Source organism: Argiope bruennichi, chromosome 7, assembly GCF_947563725.1.
Source record: "Argiope bruennichi chromosome 7, qqArgBrue1.1, whole genome shotgun sequence".
Taxonomy (NCBI): domain Eukaryota; kingdom Metazoa; phylum Arthropoda; class Arachnida; order Araneae; family Araneidae; genus Argiope; species Argiope bruennichi.
The window spans coordinates 68318400-68343740 of NC_079157.1; the positions used below are offsets into that span (position 1 = coordinate 68318400).

The following is a 25341-nucleotide window of genomic DNA, read 5'->3' on the forward strand; positions in this document are numbered from 1 at the left end:
TGAAAATGAAACATTCATACAATATTTACTGAAAATATAAGCACGCTTATGATTTTAATCAAATTATTTTTCTTGGTTTTCATTAGTTAATATATTTTAAAAAAGGATGATCTACAAAAATTACATAACCGTTTTGAAGCGTTTTATTTTGAAGAAAATTCTCTGATTGCGTTATAAAAACATGATTTAATATAATAATTTGTATATGCAAAACTGAATGTTTAATTCTTTAAACCTTACGCTATTCCACTCTCCTACGCGAATTCACACAAAATTTAGAATAAATGTTCCTTAGCGCTTGGGAAGTTTAACTACTTATTAAATAGTTTCTACAAATCTCAAAAGACTTAGATGGGGAGGGAGGGAAATATATATATAAAATTATGTATTTTCGCCATAATTTCTGATCAAATCTCTGCACATTTTTTTTTTTTTTTTTTTTTTTTTTTACGCCAAGCTAAAATTAAATTTAAAAAAAAAACTAGGTTCTGTACGACATCAGTTTTATTGTTTTGCTATTTTTTTAACTGACAAAGTTATTGAAAGTCAATGTAAAGAATTTTTTATCGGTCCCGGTTTTTTTTCTCGAAATATTAACCTTCTTACACTGCTTAATCTCGTATATCATTAGCGCCCCTCTGTTAATGTTAATTTGGTTTCTACCGACACTTTTCATGGGGAAAATAAAAGCAAGAATTTATATATTGTAGCAATTGCATTACTTTGTCTTCTCTTTCGGATACTAGATGGCGATACCCGATTATGTAAGCATTCCATAGTGCATTGTGATTGTTATTAGAATAAGATGAGATGCTGTTCTTTTAAGGTCTGCGTGCGTTAATGTCTAAACGCACAGATATGTGAAATGTGAGCATTAAAGAAATGTTCCCGAAAACATACGTCCTCTAGCTTCTAATGCACGGATCATAATGATCTTCATTCCACAAAAATATATATTTGAAGTCCTTAAACACGTATTTTAAATTAAATTGTGTTTTTGTATTAGAATTCGATATTCGAAATTTTTGTGACACTGCATAAACTAGCAATGCTTTAGTAATTTTTTCAAATAATTTAATTAAAGCAATATGATTTTTATTTATATTCATAAACAAGTCAATGATGCTGAATTCTTTTTATTTCATAATGTATATAAGACAAGCATATGCATGGTTTTTTATAGATTACTAAATTCTGGAACATTGATAGATTCCTTAGCAGGAAAGATTTGTACTTTTCTTAAACAAAGATTTGTACTTTGTTAGATTAATACTTTTGAGCTAACATTTGTTACATATTAAGCAACAACTTTCTAAAAATTGTAGATTTCAAAGAAATATTAAACTTTTAATCAGTCCTTTTTTTCCTAATTTTCTCGACTTCTTTTTTAAAATTTCAAAGTCCTAAAAATCATGCTTTACATAATGAATCATCCGCAGGTGTTCCAGATGAAAATTTTGAAATGGATAGGCGGTGACATGTTTACTGATACGAATCAAAATTCAGAAATGCAGACTTGCTTATGCGTATGCATGAACATGCATGTAAACTAAACAGACGGAGACGTCGCGTCAACCAAAAAGTATGCTGATGTAATTCAGTCGCCTTGGAATCGAATTAAAAGCATGAATCGTGATTAAATAATCATATAATCTCAAATAAAAGCACAAACATATATCTTAGGACACGAATATGTAAAATAACTTTTAAAAATATTTAAAACAAAATGAATTCTTTTTTAAAAATGTAAAAATTAATACTCTTTTTAAAAAATAATCTGAGCCAAGTAATTTTTTACTTTTTTTCTTTTTTAATTATCATACAAAAATACACTAGGTACAAAACTGAGTGTTATTTTATAATTATATTTAAAAGTTAATTTTTTAGAATCTTTGCATGCATGGGCAATGAATTTCTTAAGAATTTTGCGTTTTTCTGAGCTAAAATTGAAACATATTTTGAGGAAGAAGACAAAACATAAAATTCAGGTTCAGTTTTATTTCAATCTTTAACCGCAATTCGTTATTATAAATTTTATAGAAGACCCTTGGAACGTTTCGAAGGCATTTAAATCTGAAATGCCGGATTCAGAACCTTTAATTAAAAATATACTTATCCGCTTTCAATTCATAAAATATTCATTTTACTTAATAGTTCTATTTATAATGCTTTTTAATTGCACATAAAAATGTATTTTGGTCAGGAAATGCTTTATTTTTTTATTTCTATTTTTTTTTGCTCATTTAAATGAAATCACATACTGAATAAAAAAAAGGTGCCGTATTTTGCGTATCACTTATTATCCATCCCGAAAAACTCAACACCCATAAATAGGATTAGATATATATAACTATAAAGGCAAAAGGTTGATTCATGCCACTTTTACAAACACCATTTTCGTCAGGAGATAAGCAAAAATATTAGATGGCTGCAAAATCAACTCTATCCACTAACTAATTGTTGAAGATTTTCCAACAGCAATGATTTAAGTCGAACAAGCAAAAACTGTGTGTAATCAACTTTTCTCAGTCACATAATTCGAAGTGTTCTGTCAACAAAAATACAGCTTAATTTTTATTATAAGTCTTTATTCATGCATAAAAGTAAAAAAATAGTAATTAAGCAGCCGAATCTTACTCCACTTGCCAAACTTTTTTTAAAGAAACTTTTAAAGAAATCCACTTGCCAAACTTTTTTTTAAACGAAATCTAAAACAGAGCATGAAATAAAGTAAGCACATTTTCATTTCCGATAAATTTGATCTGATATACATAAATTGAAATAGAAATAATTGAAATTAATTTTAACTAAAAACAATCAGAGGATCTTTCCATATCTTTTTATTTTATTTTAAAAATCTATTTATTATAAAGCAGTGATAATCAGCACAGGAGAATTTTTTTCTTCATATTAAAGCATATATGTATAAATGCAGTAATTAAAAAATAAAAGGCATTATTTCAAAATATGCTTAAAAATAATTTTAAAAAATTTAATTGGGGGGAGGATTATATTGAAATAAAACTCGCAACATTTTGAGTATATATATAATATACACACATGTGTCTGTGTATGTTTGAGTGTTGTATGCATTTATGTATGTATAAATAGAAATTTAAAGGCACATGTTTTGAAAATGATTTTTGTGTAAAAACTTGCTTCTAAGTTATTATGGGAAAATGTTAAAATTTTGACTAAATAACTTACTAAAATTTTAAAAACGTCATTTCAATGAGCGCGTATTATCGTTGAAGTAATCTCCTCAATTTTTTTAATATAGTTTCGTACGGAAAACTCATACAATGAAAGAAATCAAGTCAATAATTCCAGAAATATACACAAATTTCCTTTTACTTCCTTGTCTCTCAATAAACACCACATGAACAGAAAAAAAAAAAAAGAAAGAAAGAAAGAAATTGAAACAATTATTACTATTGCGTTTGGAAAGCTAGCTGGGATGAAAAATACGGTTTAGGGGCGCCATCTCTTAGTAATAATAAGTATTAAAACTTATAACTGATATTTAGTTACTAGATGGCGCCACAATTTATACTAATTGCAACTGAATGACTCATGACTGCTAGAGAGAAAAAATTAATCGACAGAATATCATTCGCATTAAAATTAATGAATTATCTACTCCAACTGAACTAATTTTTGCTGTTTATTTCCACTATATTAAAATAAAACTTGTTTTTTTTTTATATGTAGGAACATTTGAAACTCGTTAAAAATGTGAAATAAATTATTTAAATTCATAAATTTGCTTACTAAACTGAAAACGAATTAAATATCTATAAAATATAATATAAACTTTCATTTTTTTAATGAAATAATTCTTTAATTTTAAAATTGCTATAAAATAATTCGGTATTTTTAAAAAAGCCAAAAGAGCCTTTTTTCTGAACTTTCAATTGTATTCACGAAATAAAAACTTAGTAAGAATTTTTTAAATATAATATTTTAAACTTCTAATTACTAAGCGTTCAAGTTTCCTTTATTTTTTTTATTCCTATTTTTGCTTCTTACACATCAAAATTACAATGTTTTATTTTCGTAAGATTCTAATGTAAGTTAACAATTTTTTTGAAAAAACTTCAAATATGCTTTGTTAAATAAGCATAAACATTAAAATTATGCAGTAAAATCTTGTTTAAGCGAGATTTTTTAGTAATTATAAGAATTTAAATTCATATTTAGTTACTAGATGGCGCCATTATTTATACTAACTACAAATGAATCACTCGTGACTGTTAAAGATGGAAAAATTTAATCGAAAGAATACCATTCGTAGTAAAATTAATGAATTATCTACCTCAATTTGATGAATTTTTGCTGTTTAATTTCATCTTGTTAAAATATAGTCGTAATTTTTTTGCGTAGAAATATCTGTAATTCGTAAAAATATGAAATAAATTATTTATAAATAAATTTGCTTAAACAAATTTAAATATCTAATATAAAGTGTAATATAAACGCTTATTAGTCTAATTATATTATTTTTAAATTTTAAAATTGGTATAAAAAATTTTTTATGAGTAAATACATGATACGAATAATAATACATGATACAATTTTAATTTAATACATGAGTAAATACATGATACAATTTTAATTAACTTAAAGCAGATTAGTTGCATATATATGTATATATTTGCCAAAAGTGTCTTTTATATATATTATATGCATTTTATATATATGTATAAAATGTAAAACAAACCTCTCTTCGGTCTAATGACATTATTTTTAGATTTTAAAGATGCCCCATAGTTTTCACTAAATTAAAAGTAAATCCTATCTGAGTTTTAAAAAACATTCATAAAATCTCTACTGATAATAAAGATAAGTGTGTGTGCGTTCATCTGCGTATGTGTGTGCGTGTGTGTTGACTTTCATCAGGTCAGATCGTTTGACTTTGAGGTATTAAATCAGACAAATATTTTCTTTGGAGAATGGAAATATATACCTCGGAGTGATTTTTTTTTTAATGTTAAGAAGAATTTTAATTAAAATTGAAGCGAAATTTTGGCCCCTCTTCCGCGATAACTTCCGAAACTATTGCAGTACAAAAATGATTTTTATATCATTTAAAATTTTAAAAAATATATCCTTTTAATGATATTAATCTATAATCTATAAGTAAAATTTCTATTTTTAAATAATATTATAAAAATATTTTAAGCATATTTTCCGAGAATTTATATTTCACATAAAGTATAAAATTTAATTAGCTCGAACATGTTACATGTGTATGCAAAAAATGAACATTTATCAACCTATTACTATCATGTTGAAAAAGCGCAAATTAAAAGATTATGTTAATTTATACTGCAAATGAAATCTAGAAAGCTGTAATTTTTAGCATATGTCTGTAAGAAATAAAATAAACATGAAACATGATATTTTCTAGAAAGATAGGTGCAAAAAAAAACGAACTGTGATTGATCTCTTGAAATATCTGCATTGTTAATTCAATATTTCTGTAGTATTTAAGACAAGGGTGCGGCAGAAAAACCCGGACAAACAAATTTTAATATAACTTGATTAAAAATAAATAAGTTAACAAAATATAACAAATAATAATAAGATTAAACATTTACTGATAAATAAATTTAATTGGTTTCATAGTGACCGGCTATTTCAGTGATGCAGAGGCGCAAAAGCATATTGAAATTTTCAGCAATGGGCAGAAAGTCTTCTTCCTTTAATCTATCTATTAAACTATCTCACATACTCTGTAATAAACGTAAATTTGTATTTTATTGTAAATTGTATTGTAAATTTGTATTTTCCCCCAACTTATTGAAACGAAAATTTGGCAAAAAAATTTCAGTTTCAATCACTCGATTCCATACTAAAATTAATATATTTAAGTCATTGCGGTTTTCAGTTATCGACTGACTTCTTCTGAAAGTACAGACTGACTCGTGCTTAATCACTTGTTGGATTTACCCAATATTTGAAAGGTTTCTAAAATATAGATGTTAAATATAAATACCAAATTTTACCTATCTAGCTCTCTTCGTTTTTAGTTATCGTGATAATTTATATTCGAACAGTCGGGCAGACACACGTTCTATTAATCGATGTTGCGAAAAATGTGATGGAAATAAGCAAATTTGGTGTAAAGACCATGTACCAAATTTCATCAAAGTAAAGGGGGGGTTTCAGTTATCGTTATCACACACAGATAGACAGACAAACATTTTCTAAAAATGCGTCTTTTGAACTCAAGAAGTTGTAAACGTAGAGAAAGATTCATGAAAATCTCAAGTTCGCATTTTTTGAGGATTTTGATATTTTCTGTAAACATCCGAAACGGGAAAGTAAAAAAATAAAATAAAAATGTATAATTTTTACCTAGTTAAAAAATAATATCATATTATAAAGATGTCCGAAATGATAGACAATCATGTTTAAAACATTAACATAATTAAATTTAAATATTATTAATTTTAATTCCCAGCTAATTCATACGTAGATTATTATAGACAAGAAACAGCAATTACAAAGGAACGTATGGAAAAAGCAACATAAAGAAGCGATAAAGAATTACATTATATAAATTTTTATGAATAACTAAAATTATTCATTAGTTGTACGCATACTACAGAAAATAAAAAATTAAGAAGTATTCTTTTACTTTCGTATACGCCAAAAATATTTTACGATTTCTAAACTTATATCCTATAATAAATCAAAAATATGACTAAATGACAAAAAAATGGCTATCAATCATCTACTTCTTTATTTTGAGACAAAACGCAATTATCTATAACGATTAACGGTCTATTTATTACAGTGCCTAAAATTGTGAAACATCAAAATCAGCTGACATATACGAAATATTTCGTGTTAAATATATTTTGAATATAACATGCACACAAAAAATGATTTAAAAGAAACAAATCAAATTTGTAATAAATGATGCACAAACAGCATTTCAATAAGTTCCAAAAAGTTTCATCAAAATCAAATTTTGCAGAAGAATATATAACTAATGAAAATCTATTTAGGTTTTATGTAGAGTTTAGAAGTAGAATATATAAAGGTAGTTAATTCTATTTTATTTTATAGCTCTAATTTCATATTCCTAAAATCCATCAGTGATTAGGTTTATGATTCTTATTACATTCGAAAAAATATTTCAGATAATTATGAAATTAATAAAATACAGTATCAAGTATACCGAGATAGGATATAATAACGAAAATTCATTAGTATTCAAAACTAAAAAATGCACTCTCTTTCAGCAATGACATAGTTGCATGCAAGATAAACCCAAAAAGAAAACTATCTACGCAGTTCAGGTGACGCAAATCATTTTCATACACAAATAAGCGTCAGAGATAGAGACTGGAACAGAAATGTTGACTCAACTGACGAATCACAAAATTCCACTGGATTTCATCACGAAATCGGAAGTATAAAAGATGACAAGAAACACTGAAAAATCATTCGGTGGAAAAGAACCACAAACAAAATGATTTGGACAGTTCGATTTTCACTATCGTTACTCGTAGTGATCTGGTCTCAGAGCATATACGCTCTCGGTCAGTCACCATGGCAAAGCGCAAGCATGGCCGAAAGCTTCATGACTTACTTTTCTGCTGCTTTAGGACAATCAGGAGCATTTACAAATGAACAGATGGATGATATAGATACGATTGCCTCATCTATAAAAATGGGTGTAGATAAAATGGAAAGAAGCGGAAAGACTTCCCAAAACAAACTGCAGGCAATGAACATGGCCTTCGCATCAGCAGTGGCAGACATAGCCATAGCAGAAGGAAGAGGACAGAGCGCTCAAATAAAAACTAATGCTATAGCCGACGCATTAGCATCTGCATTCCTTCAGACGACTGGTGAAGTTAACAACCAGTTCATAAATGAAATAAGAGGCTTAATTTCTATGTTCGCTCAGGCAAATAGCATATCCTCGTCATCAGCATCAGCTAGCGCATCAGCCGCAGCTGCCGCTAGTGGATCTGGCGGTGGTGGACAAGGATTTAGAGCCGGATTAGGAGGTGCAGGAGGAGCTGGAGCAGCCAGTGCCGCGGCAGCTGCTGGCGGTCAAGGGGGACGAGGCGGATTTGGTGGATTAGATTCTCAAGCAACAGGTGGTGCCGGTCAAGGAGGATCGGGAGCCGCAGCTGCTGCAGCTGCAGCCAGTGGAGATGGCGGTTCTGGATTAGGAGGCTATGGTGCGGGACGAGGATATGGAGCCGGTTTAGGAGGTGCAGGTGGAGCTGGAGCAGCCAGTGCCGCTGCAGCCGCTGGCGGTCAAGGAGGACGAGGCGGATTTGGCGGATTAGGTTCTCAAGGAGCAGGAGGTGCCGGTCAAGGAGGATCGGGAGCCGCAGCCGCTGCTGCTGCAGCCGGTGGAAATGGCGGTTCTGGATTAGGAGGCTATGGTGCGGGACGAGGATATGGAGCCGGTTTAGGAGGTGCAGGTGGAGCTGGAGCAGCCAGTGCCGCTGCAGCCGCTGGCGGTGAAGGAGGACGAGGCGGATTTGGCGGATTAGGTTCTCAAGGAGCAGGTGGTGCCGGTCAAGGAGGAGCAGGAATCGCTGCTGCTGCAGCTGCAGCCGGTGGAGATGGCGGTTCTGGATTAGGAGGCTATGGTGCGGGACGAGGATATGGAGCCGGTTTAGGAGGTGCAGGTGGAGCTGGAGCAGCCAGTGCCGCTGCAGCCGCTGCCGGTCTCGGAGGACGAGGCGGATTTGGCGGATTAGGTTCTCAAGGAGCAGGTGGTGCCGGTCAAGGAGGATCGGGAGCCGCAGCCGCTGCTGCTGCAGCCAGTGGAGATGGCGGTTCTGGATTAGGAGGCTATGGTGCGGGACGAATATATGGAGCCGGTTTAGGAGGTGCAGGTGGAGCTGGAGCAGCCAGTGCCGCTGCAGCCGCTGGCGGTCAAGGAGGACGAGGCGGGTTTGGTGGATTAGGATCTCAAGGAGCAGGTGGTGCCGGTCAAGGAGGAGCAGGAGCCGCAGCTGCTGCAGCTGCAGCCGGTGGAGATGGCGGTTCTGGATTAGGAGGCTATGGTGCGGGACGAGGATATGGAGCCGGTTTAGGAGGTGCAGGTGGAGCTGGAGCAGCCAGTGCCGCTGCAGCCGCTGGCGGTCTCGGAGGACGAGGCGGATTTGGCGGATTAGGTTCTCAAGGAGCAGGTGGTGCCGGTCAAGGAGGATCGGGAGCCGCAGCCGCTGCTGCTGCAGCCGGTGGAGATGGCGGTTCTGGATTAGGAGGCTATGGTGCGGGACGAGGATATGGAGCCGGTTTAGGAGGTGCAGGTGGAGCTGGAGCAGCCAGTGCCGCTGCAGCCGCTGGCGGTCAAGGAGGACGAGGCGGGTTTGGTGGATTAGGATCTCAAGGAGCAGGTGGTGCCGGTCAAGGAGGAGCAGGAGCCGCAGCTGCTGCAGCTGCAGCCGGTGGAGATGGCGGTTCTGGATTAGGAGGCTATGGTGCGGGACGAGGATATGGAGCCGGTTTAGGAGGTGCAGGTGGAGCTGGAGCAGCCAGTGCCGCTGCAGCCGCTGGCGGTGAAGGAGGACGAGGCGGATTTGGCGGATTAGGTTCTCAAGGAGCAGGTGGTGCCGGTCAAGGAGGATCTAGTGCCGCGGCTGCTGCAGCTGCAGCCGGTGCAGATGGCGGTTCTGGATTAGGAGGCTATGGTGCGGGACGAGGATATGGAGCCGGTTTAGGAGGTGCAGATGGAGCTGGAGCAGCCAGTGCCGCTGCAGCCGCTGGCGGTCAAGGAGGACGAGGCGGATTTGGCGGATTAGGTTCTCAAGGAGCAGGTGGTGCCGGTCAAGGAGGAGCAGGAGCCGCAGCCACTGCTGCTGCAGCCGGTGGAGATGGCGGTTCTGGATTAGGAGGCTATGGTGCGGGACGAGGATATGGAGCCGGTTTAGGAGGTGCAGGTGGAGCTGGAGCAGCCAGTGCCGTTGCAGCCGCTGGCGGTCAAGGAGGACGAGGCGGATTTGGCGGATTAGGTTCTCAAGGAGCAGGTGGTGCCGGTCAAGGAGGATCTAGTGCCGCGGCTGCTGCAGCTGCAGCCGGTGCAGATGGCGGTTCTGGATTAGGAGGCTATGGTGCGGGACGAGGATATGGAGCCGGTTTAGGAGGTGCAGGTGGAGCTGGAGCAGCCAGTGCCGCTGCAGCCGCTGGCGGTCTCGGAGGACGAGGCGGATTTGGCGGATTAGGTTCTCAAGGAGCAGGTGGTGCCGGTCAAGGAGGATCGGGAGCCGCAGCCGCTGCTGCTGCAGCCAGTGGAGATGGCGGTTCTGGATTAGGAGGCTATGGTGCGGGACGAATATATGGAGCCGGTTTAGGAGGTGCAGGTGGAGCTGGAGCAGCCAGTGCCGCTGCAGCCGCTGGCGGTCAAGGAGGACGAGGCGGGTTTGGTGGATTAGGATCTCAAGGAGCAGGTGGTGCCGGTCAAGGAGGAGCAGGAGCCGCAGCTGCTGCAGCTGCAGCCGGTGGAGATGGCGGTTCTGGATTAGGAGGCTATGGTGCGGGACGAGGATATGGAGCCGGTTTAGGAGGTGCAGGTGGAGCTGGAGCAGCCAGTGCCGCTGCAGCCGCTGGCGGTGAAGGAGGACGAGGCGGATTTGGCGGATTAGGTTCTCAAGGAGCAGGTGGTGCCGGTCAAGGAGGATCTAGTGCCGCGGCTGCTGCAGCTGCAGCCGGTGCAGATGGCGGTTCTGGATTAGGAGGCTATGGTGCGGGACGAGGATATGGAGCCGGTTTAGGAGGTGCAGATGGAGCTGGAGCAGCCAGTGCCGCTGCAGCCGCTGGCGGTCAAGGAGGACGAGGCGGATTTGGCGGATTAGGTTCTGAAGGAGCAGGTGGTGCCGGTCAAGGAGGAGCAGGAGCCGCAGCCACTGCTGCTGCAGCCGGTGGAGATGGCGGTTCTGGATTAGGAGGCTATGGTGCGGGACGAGGATATGGAGCCGGTTTAGGAGGTGCAGGTGGAGCTGGAGCAGCCAGTGCCGTTGCAGCCGCTGGCGGTCAAGGAGGACGAGGCGGATTTGGCGGATTAGGTTCTCAAGGAGCAGGTGGTGCCGGTCAAGGAGGATCTAGTGCCCTGGCTGCTGCAGCTGCAGCCGGTGCAGATGGCGGTTCTGGATTAGGAGGCTATGGTGCGGGACGAGGATATGGAGCCGGATTAGGAGGTGCAGATGGGGCTGGAGCAGCCAGTGCCGCTGCAGCCGCTGGCGGTCAAGGAGGACGAGGCGGATTTGGCGGATTAGGTTCTCACGGAGCAGGTGGTGCCGGTCAAGGAGGATCGGGAGCCGCAGGCGCTGCTGCTGCAGCCGGTGGAGATGGCGGTACTGGATTAGGAGGCTATGGTGCGGGACGAGGATATGGAGCCGGTTTAGGAGGTGCAGGTGGAGCTGGAGCAGCCAGTGCCGCTGCAGCCGCTGGCGGTCAAGGAGGACGAGGCGGATTTGGTGGATTAGGATCTCAAGGAGCAGGTGGTGCCGGTCAAGGAGGAGCAGGAGCCGCAGCTGCTGCAGCTGCAGCCGGTGGAAATGGCGGTTCTGGATTAGGAGGCTATGGTGCGGGAGGAGGATATGGAGCCGGTTTAGGAGGTGCAGGTGGAGCTGGAGCAGCCAGTGCCGCTGCAGCCGCTGGCGGTCAAGGAGGACGAGGCGGGTTTGGTGGATTAGGATCTCAAGGAGCAGGTGGTGCCGGTCAAGGAGGAGCAGGAGCCGCAGCTGCTGCAGCTGCAGCCGGTGGAGATGGCGGTTCTGGATTAGGAGGCTATGGTGCGGGACGAGGATATGGAGCCGGTTTAGGAGGTGCAGGTGGAGCTGGAGCAGCCAGTGCCGCTGCAGCCGCTGGCGGTCTCGGAGGACGAGGCGGGTTTGGCGGATTAGGTTCTCAAGGAGCAGGTGGTGCCGGTCAAGGAGGATCGGGAGCCGCAGCCGCTGCTGCTGCAGCCGGTGGAGATGGCGGTTCTGGATTAGGAGGCTATGGTGCGGGACGAGGATATGGAGCCGGTTTAGGAGGTGCAGGTGGAGCTGGAGCAGCCAGTGCCGCTGCAGCCGATGGCGGTCAAGGAGGACGAGGCGGGTTTGGTGGATTAGGATCTCAAGCAGCAGGTGGTGCCGGTCAAGGAGGAGCAGGAGCCGCAGCTGCTGCAGCTGCTGCAGCTGCAGCCGGTGGAGATGGCGGTTCTGGATTAGGAGGCTATGGTGCGGGACGAGGATATGGAGCCGGTTTAGGAGGTGCAGGTGGAGCTGGAGCAGCCAGTGCCGCTGCAGCCGCTGGCGGTCAAGGAGGACGAGGCGGATTTGGCGGATTAGGTTCTCAAGGAGCAGGTGGTGCCGGTCAAGGAGGATCTAGTGCCGCGGCTGCTGCAGCTGCAGCCGGTGCAGATGGCGGTTCTGGATTAGGAGGCTATGGTGCGGGACGAGGATATGGAGCCGGTTTAGGAGGTGCAGATGGAGCTGGAGCAGCCAGTGCCGCTGCAGCCGCTGGCGGTCAAGGAGGACGAGGCGGATTTGGCGGATTAGGTTCTCAAGGAGCAGGTGGTGCCGGTCAAGGAGGAGCAGGAGCCGCAGCCGCTGCTGCTGCAGCCGGTGGAGATGGCGGTTCTGGATTAGGAGGCTATGGTGCGGGACGAGGATATGGAGCCGGTTTAGGAGGTGCAGGTGGAGCTGGAGCAGCCAGTGCCGCTGCAGCCGCTGGCGGTGAAGGAGGACGAGGCGGATTTGGCGGATTAGGTTCTCAAGGAGCAGGTGGTGCCGGTCAAGGAGGATCTAGTGCCGCGGCTGCTGCAGCTGCAGCCGGTGCAGATGGCGGTTCTGGATTAGGAGGCTATGGTGCGGGACGAGGATATGGAGCCGGTTTAGGAGGTGCAGGTGGAGCTGGAGCAGCCAGTGCCGCTGCAGCCGCTGGCGGTCAAGGAGGACGAGGCGGATTTGGTGGATTAGGATCTCAAGGAGCAGGTGGTGCCGGTCAAGGAGGAGCAGGAGCCGCAGCTGCTGCAGCTGCAGCCGGTGGAGATGGCGGTTCTGGATTAGGAGGCTATGGTGCGGGACGAGGATATGGAGCCGGTTTAGGAGGTGCAGGTGGAGCTGGAGCAGCCAGTGCCGCTGCAGCCGCTGGCGGTCAAGGAGGACGAGGCGGGTTTGGTGGATTAGGATCTCAAGGAGCAGGTGGTGCCGGTCAAGGAGGAGCAGGAGCCGCAGCTGCTGCAGCTGCAGCCAGTGCAGATGGCGGTTCTGGATTAGGAGGCTATGGTGCGGGACGAGGATATGGAGCCAGTTTAGGAGGTGTAGGTGGAGCTGGAGCAGCCAGTGCCGCTTCAGCCGCTGGCGGTCAAGGAGGACGAGGCGGATTTGGTGGATTAGGATCTCAAGGAGCAGGTGGTGCCGGTCAAGGAGGAGCAGGAGCCGCAGCTGCTGCAGCTGCAGCCGGTGGAGATGGCGGTTCTGGATTAGGAGGCTATGGTGCGGGACGAGGATATGGAGCCGGTTTAGGAGGTGCAGGTGGAGCTGGAGCAGCCAGTGCCGTTGCAGCCGCTGGCGGTCAAGGAGGACGAGGCGGATTTGGCGGATTAGGTTCTCAAGGAGCAGGTGGTGCCGGTCAAGGAGGATCTAGTGTCGCGGCTGCTGCAGCTGCAGCCGGTGCAGATGGCGGTTCTGGATTAGGAGGCTATGGTGCGGGACGAGGATATGGAGCCGGATTAGGAGGTGCAGATGGGGCTGGAGCAGCCAGTGCCGCTGCAGCCGCTGGCGGTCAAGGAGGACGAGGCGGATTTGGCGGATTAGGTTCTCACGGAGCAGGTGGTGCCGGTCAAGGAGGATCGGGAGCCGCAGCCGCTGCTGCTGCAGCCGGTGGAGATGGCGGTACTGGATTAGGAGGCTATGGTGCGGGACGAGGATATGGAGCCGGTTTAGGAGGTGCAGGTGGAGCTGGAGCAGCCAGTGCCGCTGCAGCCGCTGGCGGTCAAGGAGGACGAGGCGGATTTGGTGGATTAGGATCTCAAGGAGCAGGTGGTGCCGGTCAAGGAGGAGCAGGAGCCGCAGCTGCTGCAGCTGCAGCCGGTGGAAATGGCGGTTCTGGATTAGGAGGCTATGGTGCGGGAGGAGGATATGGAGCCGGTTTAGGAGGTGCAGGTGGAGCTGGAGCAGCAAGTGCCGCTGCAGCCGCTGGCGGTCAAGGAGGACGAGGCGGGTTTGGTGGATTAGGATCTCAAGGAGCAGGTGGTGCCGGTCAAGGAGGATCGGGAGCCGCAGCCGCTGCTGCTGCAGCCGGTGGAGATGGCGGTTCTGTATTAGGAGGCTATGGTGCGGGACGAGGATATGGAGCCGGTTTAGGAGGTGCAGGTGGAGCTGGAGCAGCCAGTGCCGCTGCAGCCGCTGGCGGTCTCGGAGGACGAGGCGGATTTGGCGGATTAGGTTCTCAAGGAGCAGGTGGTGCCGGTCAAGGAGGATCGGGAGCCGCAGCCGCTGCTGCTGCAGCCGGTGGAGATGGCGGTTCTGGATTAGGAGGCTATGGTGCGGGACGAGGATATGGAGCCGGTTTAGGAGGTGCAGGTGGAGCTGGAGCAGCCAGTGCCGCTGCAGCCGCTGGCGGTCAAGGAGGACGAGGCGGGTTTGGTGGATTAGGATCTCAAGGAGCAGGTGGTGCCGGTCAAGGAGGAGCAGGAGCCGCAGCTGCTGCAGCTGCAGCCGGTGGAGATGGCGGTTCTGGATTAGGAGGCTATGGTGCGGGACGAGGATATGGAGCCGGTTTAGGAGGTGCAGGTGGAGCTGGAGCAGCCAGTGCCGCTGCAGCCGCTGGCGGTGAAGGAGGACGAGGCGGATTTGGCGGATTAGGTTCTCAAGGAGCAGGTGGTGCCGGTCAAGGAGGATCTAGTGCCGCGGCTGCTGCAGCTGCAGCCGGTGCAGATGGCGGTTCTGGATTAGGAGGCTATGGTGCGGGACGAGGATATGGAGCCGGTTTAGGAGGTGCAGATGGAGCTGGAGCAGCCAGTGCCGCTGCAGCCGCTGGCGGTCAAGGAGGACGAGGCGGATTTGGCGGATTAGGTTCTCAAGGAGCAGGTGGTGCCGGTCAAGGAGGAGCAGGAGCCGCAGCCACTGCTGCTGCAGCCGGTGGAGATGGCGGTTCTGGATTAGGAGGCTATGGTGCGGGACGAGGATATGGAGCCGGTTTAGGAGGTGCAGGTGGAGCTGGAGCAGCCAGTGCCGTTGCAGCCGCTGGCGGTCAAGGAGGACGAGGCGGATTTGGCGGATTAGGTTCTCAAGGAGCAGGTGGTGCCGGTCAAGGAGGATCTAGTGCCGCGGCTGCTGCAGCTGCAGCCGGTGCAGATGGCGGTTCTGGATTAGGAGGCTATGGTGCGGGACGAGGATATGGAGCCGGTTTAGGAGGTGCAGGTGGAGCTGGAGCAGCCAGTGCCGCTGCAGCCGCTGGCGGTCTCGGAGGACGAGGCGGATTTGGCGGATTAGGTTCTCAAGGAGCAGGTGGTGCCGGTCAAGGAGGATCGGGAGCCGCAGCCGCTGCTGCTGCAGCCAGTGGAGATGGCGGTTCTGGATTAGGAGGCTATGGTGCGGGACGAATATATGGAGCCGGTTTAGGAGGTGCAGGTGGAGCTGGAGCAGCCAGTGCCGCTGCAGCCGCTGGCGGTGAAGGAGGACGAGGCGGGTTTGGTGGATTAGGATTTCAAGGAGCAGGTGGTGCCGGTCAAGGAGGAGCAGGAGCCGCAGCTGCTGCAGCTGCAGCCGGTGGAGATGGCGGTTCTGGATTAGGAGGCTATGGTGCGGGACGAGGATATGGAGCCGGTTTAGGAGGTGCAGGTGGAGCTGGAGCAGCCAGTGCCGCTGCAGCCGCTGGCGGTGAAGGAGGACGAGGCGGATTTGGCGGATTAGGTTCTCAAGGAGCAGGTGGTGCCGGTCAAGGAGGATCTAGTGCCGCGGCTGCTGCAGCTGCAGCCGGTGCAGATGGCGGTTCTGGATTAGGAGGCTATGGTGCGGGACGAGGATATGGAGCCGGTTTAGGAGGTGCAGATGGAGCTGGAGCAGCCAGTGCCGCTGCAGCCGCTGGCGGTCAAGGAGGACGAGGCGGATTTGGCGGATTAGGTTCTCAAGGAGCAGGTGGTGCCGGTCAAGGAGGAGCAGGAGCCGCAGCCACTGCTGCTGCAGCCGGTGGAGATGGCGGTTCTGGATTAGGAGGCTATGGTGCGGGACGAGGATATGGAGCCGGTTTAGGAGGTGCAGGTGGAGCTGGAGCAGCCAGTGCCGTTGCAGCCGCTGGCGGTCAAGGAGGACGAGGCGGATTTGGCGGATTAGGTTCTCAAGGAGCAGGTGGTGCCGGTCAAGGAGGATCTAGTGCCCTGGCTGCTGCAGCTGCAGCCGGTGCAGATGGCGGTTCTGGATTAGGAGGCTATGGTGCGGGACGAGGATATGGAGCCGGATTAGGAGGTGCAGATGGGGCTGGAGCAGCCAGTGCCGCTGCAGCCGCTGGCGGTCAAGGAGGACGAGGCGGATTTGGCGGATTAGGTTCTCACGGAGCAGGTGGTGCCGGTCAAGGAGGATCGGGAGCCGCAGGCGCTGCTGCTGCAGCCGGTGGAGATGGCGGTACTGGATTAGGAGGCTATGGTGCGGGACGAGGATATGGAGCCGGTTTAGGAGGTGCAGGTGGAGCTGGAGCAGCCAGTGCCGCTGCAGCCGCTGGCGGTCAAGGAGGACGAGGCGGATTTGGTGGATTAGGATCTCAAGGAGCAGGTGGTGCCGGTCAAGGAGGAGCAGGAGCCGCAGCTGCTGCAGCTGCAGCCGGTGGAAATGGCGGTTCTGGATTAGGAGGCTATGGTGCGGGAGGAGGATATGGAGCCGGTTTAGGAGGTGCAGGTGGAGCTGGAGCAGCCAGTGCCGCTGCAGCCGCTGGCGGTCAAGGAGGACGAGGCGGGTTTGGTGGATTAGGATCTCAAGGAGCAGGTGGTGCCGGTCAAGGAGGAGCAGGAGCCGCAGCTGCTGCAGCTGCAGCCGGTGGAGATGGCGGTTCTGGATTAGGAGGCTATGGTGCGGGACGAGGATATGGAGCCGGTTTAGGAGGTGCAGGTGGAGCTGGAGCAGCCAGTGCCGCTGCAGCCGCTGGCGGTCTCGGAGGACGAGGCGGGTTTGGCGGATTAGGTTCTCAAGGAGCAGGTGGTGCCGGTCAAGGAGGATCGGGAGCCGCAGCCGCTGCTGCTGCAGCCGGTGGAGATGGCGGTTCTGGATTAGGAGGCTATGGTGCGGGACGAGGATATGGAGCCGGTTTAGGAGGTGCAGGTGGAGCTGGAGCAGCCAGTGCCGCTGCAGCCGATGGCGGTCAAGGAGGACGAGGCGGGTTTGGTGGATTAGGATCTCAAGCAGCAGGTGGTGCCGGTCAAGGAGGAGCAGGAGCCGCAGCTGCTGCAGCTGCAGCCGGTGGAGATGGCGGTTCTGGATTAGGAGGCTATGGTGCGGGACGAGGATATGGAGCCGGTTTAGGAGGTGCAGGTGGAGCTGGAGCAGCCAGTGCCGCTGCAGCCGCTGGCGGTCAAGGAGGACGAGGCGGATTTGGCGGATTAGGTTCTCAAGGAGCAGGTGGTGCCGGTCAAGGAGGATCTAGTGCCGCGGCTGCTGCAGCTGCAGCCGGTGCAGATGGCGGTTCTGGATTAGGAGGCTATGGTGCGGGACGAGGATATGGAGCCGGTTTAGGAGGTGCAGATGGAGCTGGAGCAGCCAGTGCCGCTGCAGCCGCTGGCGGTCAAGGAGGACGAGGCGGATTTGGCGGATTAGGTTCTCAAGGAGCAGGTGGTGCCGGTCAAGGAGGAGCAGGAGCCGCAGCCGCTGCTGCTGCAGCCGGTGGAGATGGCGGTTCTGGATTAGGAGGCTATGGTGCGGGACGAGGATATGGAGCCGGTTTAGGAGGTGCAGGTGGAGCTGGAGCAGCCAGTGCCGCTGCAGCCGCTGGCGGTGAAGGAGGACGAGGCGGATTTGGCGGATTAGGTTCTCAAGGAGCAGGTGGTGCCGGTCAAGGAGGATCTAGTGCCGCGGCTGCTGCAGCTGCAGCCGGTGCAGATGGCGGTTCTGGATTAGGAGGCTATGGTGCGGGACGAGGATATGGAGCCGGTTTAGGAGGTGCAGGTGGAGCTGGAGCAGCCAGTGCCGCTGCAGCCGCTGGCGGTCAAGGAGGACGAGGCGGATTTGGTGGATTAGGATCTCAAGGAGCAGGTGGTGCCGGTCAAGGAGGAGCAGGAGCCGCAGCTGCTGCAGCTGCAGCCGGTGGAGATGGCGGTTCTGGATTAGGAGGCTATGGTGCGGGACGAGGATATGGAGCCGGTTTAGGAGGTGCAGGTGGAGCTGGAGCAGCCAGTGCCGCTGCAGCCGCTGGCGGTCAAGGAGGACGAGGCGGGTTTGGTGGATTAGGATCTCAAGGAGCAGGTGGTGCCGGTCAAGGAGGAGCAGGAGCCGCAGCTGCTGCAGCTGCAGCCAGTGCAGATGGCGGTTCTGGATTAGGAGGCTATGGTGCGGGACGAGGATATGGAGCCAGTTTAGGAGGTGTAGGTGGAGCTGGAGCAGCCAGTGCCGCTTCAGCCGCTGGCGGTCAAGGAGGACGAGGCGGATTTGGTGGATTAGGATCTCAAGGAGCAGGTGGTGCCGGTCAAGGAGGAGCAGGAGCCGCAGCTGCTGCAGCTGCAGCCGGTGGAGATGGCGGTTCTGGATTAGGAGGCTATGGTGCGGGACGAGGATATGGAGCCGGTTTAGGAGGTGCAGGTGGAGCTGGAGCAGCCAGTGCCGTTGCAGCCGCTGGCGGTCAAGGAGGACGAGGCGGATTTGGCGGATTAGGTTCTCAAGGAGCAGGTGGTGCCGGTCAAGGAGGATCTAGTGTCGCGGCTGCTGCAGCTGCAGCCGGTGCAGATGGCGGTTCTGGATTAGGAGGCTATGGTGCGGGACGAGGATATGGAGCCGGATTAGGAGGTGCAGATGGGGCTGGAGCAGCCAGTGCCGCTGCAGCCGCTGGCGGTCAAGGAGGACGAGGCGGATTTGGCGGATTAGGTTCTCACGGAGCAGGTGGTGCCGGTCAAGGAGGATCGGGAGCCGCAGCCGCTGCTGCTGCAGCCGGTGGAGATGGCGGTACTGGATTAGGAGGCTATGGTGCGGGACGAGGATATGGAGCCGGTTTAGGAGGTGCAGGTGGAGCTGGAGCAGCCAGTGCCGCTGCAGCCGCTGGCGGTCAAGGAGGACGAGGCGGATTTGGTGGATTAGGATCTCAAGGAGCAGGTGGTGCCGGTCAAGGAGGAGCAGGAGCCGCAGCTGCTGCAGCTGCAGCCGGTGGAAATGGCGGTTCTGGATTAGGAGGCTATGGTGCGGGAGGAGGATATGGAGCCGGTTTAGGAGGTGCAGGTGGAGCTGGAGCAGCAAGTGCCGCTGCAGCCGCTGGCGGTCAAGGAGGACGAGGCGGGTTTGGTGGATTAGGATCTCAAGGAGCAGGTGGTGCCGGTCAAGGAGGATCGGGAGCCGCAGCCGCTGCTGCTGCAGCCGGTGGAGATGGCGGTTCTGTATTAGGAGGCTATGGTGCGGGACGAGGATATGGAGCCGGTTTAGGAGGTGCAGGTGGAGCTGGAGCAGCCAGTGCCGCTGCAGCCGATGGCGGTCAAGGAGGACGAGGCGGGTTTGGTGGATTAGGATCTCAAGCAGCAGGTGGTGCCGGTCAAGGAGGAGCAGGAGCCGCAGCTGCTGCAGCTGCAGCCGGTGGAGATGGCGGTTCTGGATTAGGAGGCTATGGTGCGGGACGAGGATATGGAGCCGGTTTAGGAGGTCCAGGTGGAGCTGGAGCAGCCAGTGCCGCTGCAGCCGCTGGCGGTCAAGGAGGACGAGGCGGATTTGGCGGATTAGGTTCTCAAGGAGCAGGTGGTGCCGGTCAAGGAGGATCTAGTGCCGCGGCTGCTGCAGCTGCAGCCGGTGCAGATGGCGGTTCTGGATTAGGAGGCTATGGTGCGGGACGAGGATATGGAGCCGGTTTAGGAGGTGCAGATGGAGCTGGAGCAGCCAGTGCCGCTGCAGCCGCTGGCGGTCAAGGAGGACGAGGCGGATTTGGCGGATTAGGTTCTCAAGGAGCAGGTGGTGCCGGTCAAGGAGGAGCAGGAGCCGCAGCCGCTGCTGCTGCAGCCGGTGGAGATGGCGGTTCTGGATTAGGAGGCTATGGTGCGGGACGAGGATATGGAGCCGGTTTAGGAGGTGCAGGTGGAGCTGGAGCAGCCAGTGCCGCTGCAGCCGCTGGCGGTCAAGGAGGACGAGGCGGATTTGGCGGATTAGGTTCTCAAGGAGCAGGTGGTGCCGGTCAAGGAGGATCTAGTGCCGCGGCTGCTGCAGCTGCAGCCGGTGCAGATGGCGGTTCTGGATTAGGAGGCTATGGTGCGGGACGAGGATATGGAGCCGGTTTAGGAGGTGCAGGTGGAGCTGGAGCAGCCAGTGCCGCTGCAGCCGCTGGCGGTCAAGGAGGACGAGGCGGATTTGGTGGATTAGGATCTCAAGGAGCAGGTGGTGCCGGTCAAGGAGGAGCAGGAGCCGCAGCTGCTGCAGCTGCAGCCGGTGGAGATGGCGGTTCTGGATTAGGAGGCTATGGTGCGGGACGAGGATATGGAGCCGGTTTAGGAGGTGCAGGTGGAGCTGGAGCAGCCAGTGCCGCTGCAGCCGCTGGCGGTCAAGGAGGACGAGGCGGGTTTGGTGGATTAGGATCTCAAGGAGCAGGTGGTGCCGGTCAAGGAGGAGCAGGAGCCGCAGCTGCTGCAGCTGCAGCCGGTGGAGATGGCGGTTCTGGATTAGGAGGCTATGGTGCGGGACGAGGATATGGAGCCGGTTTAGGAGGTGCAGATGGAGCTGGAGCAGCCAGTGCCGCTGCAGCCGCTGGCGGTCAAGGAGGACGAGGCGGATTTGGCGGATTAGGTTCTCAAGGAGCAGGTGGTGCCGGTCAAGGAGGATCGGGAGCCGCAGCCGCTGCTGCTGCAGCCGGTGGAGATGGCGGTTCTGGATTAGGAGGCTATGGTGGACGAGGATATGGAGCCGGTTTAGGAGGTGCAGGTGGAGCTGGAGCAGCCAGTGCCGCTGCAGCCGCTGGCGGTCAAGGAGGACGAGGCGGGTTTGGTGGATTAGGATCTCAAGGAGCAGGTGGTGCCGGTCAAGGAGGAGCAGGAGCCGCAGCTGCTGCAGCTGCAGCCGGTGGAGATGGGGGTTCTGGATTAGGAGGCTATGGTGCGGGACGAGGATATGGAGCCGGTTTAGGAGGTGCAGGTGGAGCTGGAGCAGCCAGTGCGGCTGCAGCCGCTGGCGGTCAAGGAGGACGAGGCGGATTTGGCGGATTAGGTTCTCAAGGAGCAGGTGGTGCCGGTCAAGGAGGATCTAGTGCCGCGGCTGCTGCAGCTGCAGCCGGTGCAGATGGCGGTTCTGGATTAGGAGGCTATGGTGCGGAACGAGGATATGGAGCCGGTTTAGGAGGTGCAGATGGAGCTGGAGCAGCCAGTGCCGCTGCAGCCGCTGGCGGTCAAGGAGGACGAGGCGGATTTGGCGGATTAGGTTCTCAAGGAGCAGGTGGTGCCGGTCAAGGAGGATCGGGAGCCGCAGCCGCTGCTGCTGCAGCCGGTGGAGATGGCGGTTCTGGATTAGGAGGCTATGGTGCGGGACGAGGATATGGAGCCGGTTTAGGAGGTGCAGGTGGAGCTGGAGCAGCCAGTGCCGTTGCAGCCGCTGGCGGTCAAGGAGGACTAGGCGGATTTGGCGGATTAGGTTCTCAAGGAGCAGGTGGTGCCGGTCAAGGAGGATCGGGAGCCGCAGCCGCTGCTGCTGCAGCCGGTGGAGATGGCGGTTCTGGATTAGGAGGCTATGGTGCGGGACGAGGATATGGAGCCGGTTTAGGAGGTGCAGATGGAGCAGGAGCAGCCAGTGCCGCTGCAGCCGCTGGCGGTCAAGGAGGACGAGGCGGATTTGGCGGATTAGGTTCTCAAGAAGCAGGTGGTGCCGGTCAAGGAGGATCGGGAGCCGCAGCCGCTGCTGCTGCAGCCGGTGGAGATGGCGGTTCTGGATTAGGAGGCTATGGTGCGGGACGAGGATATGGAGCCGGTTTAGGAGGTGCAGATGGAGCTGGAGCAGCCAGTGCCGCTGCAGCCGCTGGCGGTCAAGGAGGACGAGGCGGATTTGGCGGATTAGGTTCTCAAGGAGCAGGTGGTGCCGGTCAAGGAGGATCGGGAGCCGCAGCTGCTGCAGCTGCAGCCGGTGGAGATGGCGGTTCTGGATTAGGAGGCTATGGTGCGGGACGAGGACATGGAGCCGGTTTAGGAGGTGCAGGTGGAGCTGGAGCAGCCAGTGCCGCTGCAGCCGCTGGAGGTCAAGGAGGACGAGGCGGATTTGGCGGATTAGGTTCTCAAGGAGCAGGTGGTGCCGGTCAAGGAGGATCTAGTGCCGCGGCTGCTGCAGCTGCAGCCGGTGGGGATGACGGTGCAGGACGAGGAGGCTTTGGTCATGAACTAGGTTTTGGAGCCGTCTTAGTAGGTGCAGGTGGAGCTGGAGCAGCCAGTGCCGCTGCAGCCGTTGGCGGTCAAGGAGGACGAGGCGGATTTGGCAGATTAGGTTCTCAAGGAGCTGGTGGTGCCGGTCAAGGAGGATCGGGAGCCGCAGCCGCTGCTGCTGCAGCCGGTGGAGATGGCGGTTCTGGATTAGGAGGCTATGGTGCGGGACGAGGATATGGAGCCGGTTTAGGAGGTGCAGGTGGAGCTGGAGCAGCCAGTGCCGCTGCAGCAGCTGGCGGTCAAGGAGGACGAGGCGGATTTGGCAGATTAGGTTCTCAAGGAGCAGGTGGTGCCGGTCAAGGAGGATCTAGTGCCGCGGCTGCTGCTGCTGCAGCTAGTGGAGATGGCGGTTCTGGATTAGGAGGCTATGGTGCGGGACGAGGATATGGAGCCGGTTTAGGAGGTGCAGGTGGAGCTGGAGCAGCCAGTGCCGCTGCAGCCGCTGGCGGTCAAGGAGGACGAGGCGGATTTGGCGGATTAGGTTCTCAAGGAGCATGTGGTGCCGGTCAAGGAGGATCGGGAGCCGCAGCCGCTGCTGCTGCAGCCGGTGGAGATGGCGGTTCTGGATTAGGAGGCTATGGTGCGAGACGAGGATATGGAGCCGGTTTAGGAGGTGCAGGTGGAGCTGGAGCAGCCAGTGCCGCTGCGTCCGCTGCTGCTTCACGCTTATCATCACCTAGTGCTGCTTCCAGAGTCTCTTCCGCTGTTACATCTTTGATATCAGGTGGCGGCCCAACTAATCCTGCAGCGTTATCTAATACTTTTAGCAATGTTGTTTATCAAATTAGTGTAAGTAGTCCTGGTCTCTCTGGCTGTGATGTTCTTATACAAGCTTTACTCGAACTCGTTTCGGCTTTGGTACATATTCTTGGTTCAGCTAACATTGGGCAAGTTAATTCCAGCGCTGCTGGAGAATCAGCTTCATTGGTTGGACAATCCGTATACCACGCTTTCTCTTAAAAAATTATGTAAGGTCTTTTGAATTTTTTGAATTCAAATCTATTTTTTGAAATATATTTGTTCTGAAATAAAATTATGCATTACTGAAATATTTCGTAGTCGTCATTCTTTTCTTTTAAGTAGTTTTATTTCAATTATAAATAAAAGAGAGAATAAGAGTTTTCATCCTTCTTCGCTAATTAAATGTATATTCAATATACACAATAGTAAATGTTTTTATGCTCACCCATCATAGGCTGGAAGTGATTACTTGATTTATAAACATTTTGTTTCTTCTTTGAAAAATAAAAGAAAAAGAAAGAAAAATGAACTTAATTTCATTCTCATGAAATAAAAGTTTTCTTGAACACTCTTTATTTGACCAAATCCATTCTTTTAATTAAATTGTCGTGAAGACGCCATTTTCTATTAAATAAAACTTAAACCCATCACTTAAAAAAATTTCAAATGTAAGGGTTTTTCTATCGGTTATTAAAAATATAGCCCTACTTTAAAATTTTATTTGAGGCAAAACGATTTGAAAGCTACAAATATAATGTGAAAACCAAATGCTCTTCAAAAATATTTCGCATTAAATTCTGTAACAAGCTAAAATGACAATTTAATTAAGTTAACTAATCTTAATGAAATTATTACTGATGGAAACGGAGGACTTGGACTGAACACTATGTGTATATGTAAATAAGTTTTTTCTTTTTTAAATGTTCATAACTTAAAAAATGTACTTTATTTGTTGCTGTTGTTTTTTTTAATCTGTAGCCTTTGTAATCTTCACTCAGAGCTGCATAAAGTTTCCTGCCATTTATTTTGAGCTTCGCTAACGTTCGTTTTATATAATGGTGCAAATATGTTTAATTATATATATATATATATATATATATATATATATATATATATATATATATATATATATATATATATATATATATATATATATATATATATATATATATATATATATTTATTTTAAATATAACTATAGATTTTTTAGTAAATTAATTGTATTAAAAATGGTATGGAGAGATGAATTAAATTTTTCTGAAACATCAAAATACTTCCTACTTCTTATTTTCTCCCTTTTTATTGAGTACTAAGTCTCCATTTGTCTCAAGACACGCAGACTGTGAACGTCACTACTGTCTGGTGAATCATAGAAGCCGTTGCCGTAATGTGTCGAGTTAAAATAGAAGGCTCTGCACTGACAGTTTATATATGTCTTTATATAAATTGTCAGTACAAAGCCTTCTGTTTACTCTCTGCATGTTTCAAGAATTTATTAGTGAAAAAGTAAGTTAAAAGATATTAGCTGTTCACGTTTTAACATAAATTCTGTAATGCCTAACATAAATGAAGGAATCATAAACAAAACATTAACGAAAATCGTAGGATTAATTCGTAAAAAAATTGACTCAAACCGATTTCAGTTTTCACCGATAAATAATATACAGATATGTAAATGTAACCCTAAGATAAGTGTCAAAATTTACAGTTTTTATTTCTTGAAAAATTAGGCTGGATAGTACAGGAGCCGGATAGTGGCGAACCGCATACTCGGAAGTGTACTATACACTAAATATGAATAAATCAGTATTTTCCTTTAAGAAACAAAAAACCGCGGAATGTAAATTTTTGTCTCATCACCGTGAAGCATCCCACGCAATTTGTCGAGAAGCCAGGGGATCGTTGCAACAGGAATAATTTGCAACACGCACGTTACCCAATGGTTTTCAAAATGTTTTCTCAGAATTTTTTTTTTTATTAAACATGATAATTGTGACTGGATATATTAAATAAATTCATGCACTCTGCCGAAAAGAGTAGTGAGAAATTGTGAGCATTCG

At 49.1% G+C, this 25341-nt stretch overlaps 1 protein-coding gene across 2 annotated transcripts; it reads left to right on the top strand.

Annotated features, from left to right (window-relative positions):
• Nucleotides 1-7470: 7470 nt before the first annotated feature.
• LOC129976647 (fibroin heavy chain-like) lies at nt 7471-23589 on the top strand. 2 transcript variants are annotated; one of them, XM_056090329.1, is made up of 2 exons: nt 7471-10640; nt 10851-23589. In XM_056090329.1, exons 1-2 carry the CDS (start codon nt 7484-7486, stop codon nt 23498-23500), a joined length of 15807 nt encoding a protein of 5268 aa, XP_055946304.1. In that variant the 5' UTR covers nt 7471-7483; the 3' UTR covers nt 23501-23589. The 2 variants fall into 2 exon arrangements, with proteins under 2 accessions (XP_055946304.1, XP_055946303.1); XM_056090328.1 differs by having other exon boundaries at nt 7471-23589.
• Nucleotides 23590-25341: the final 1752 nt, after the last annotated feature.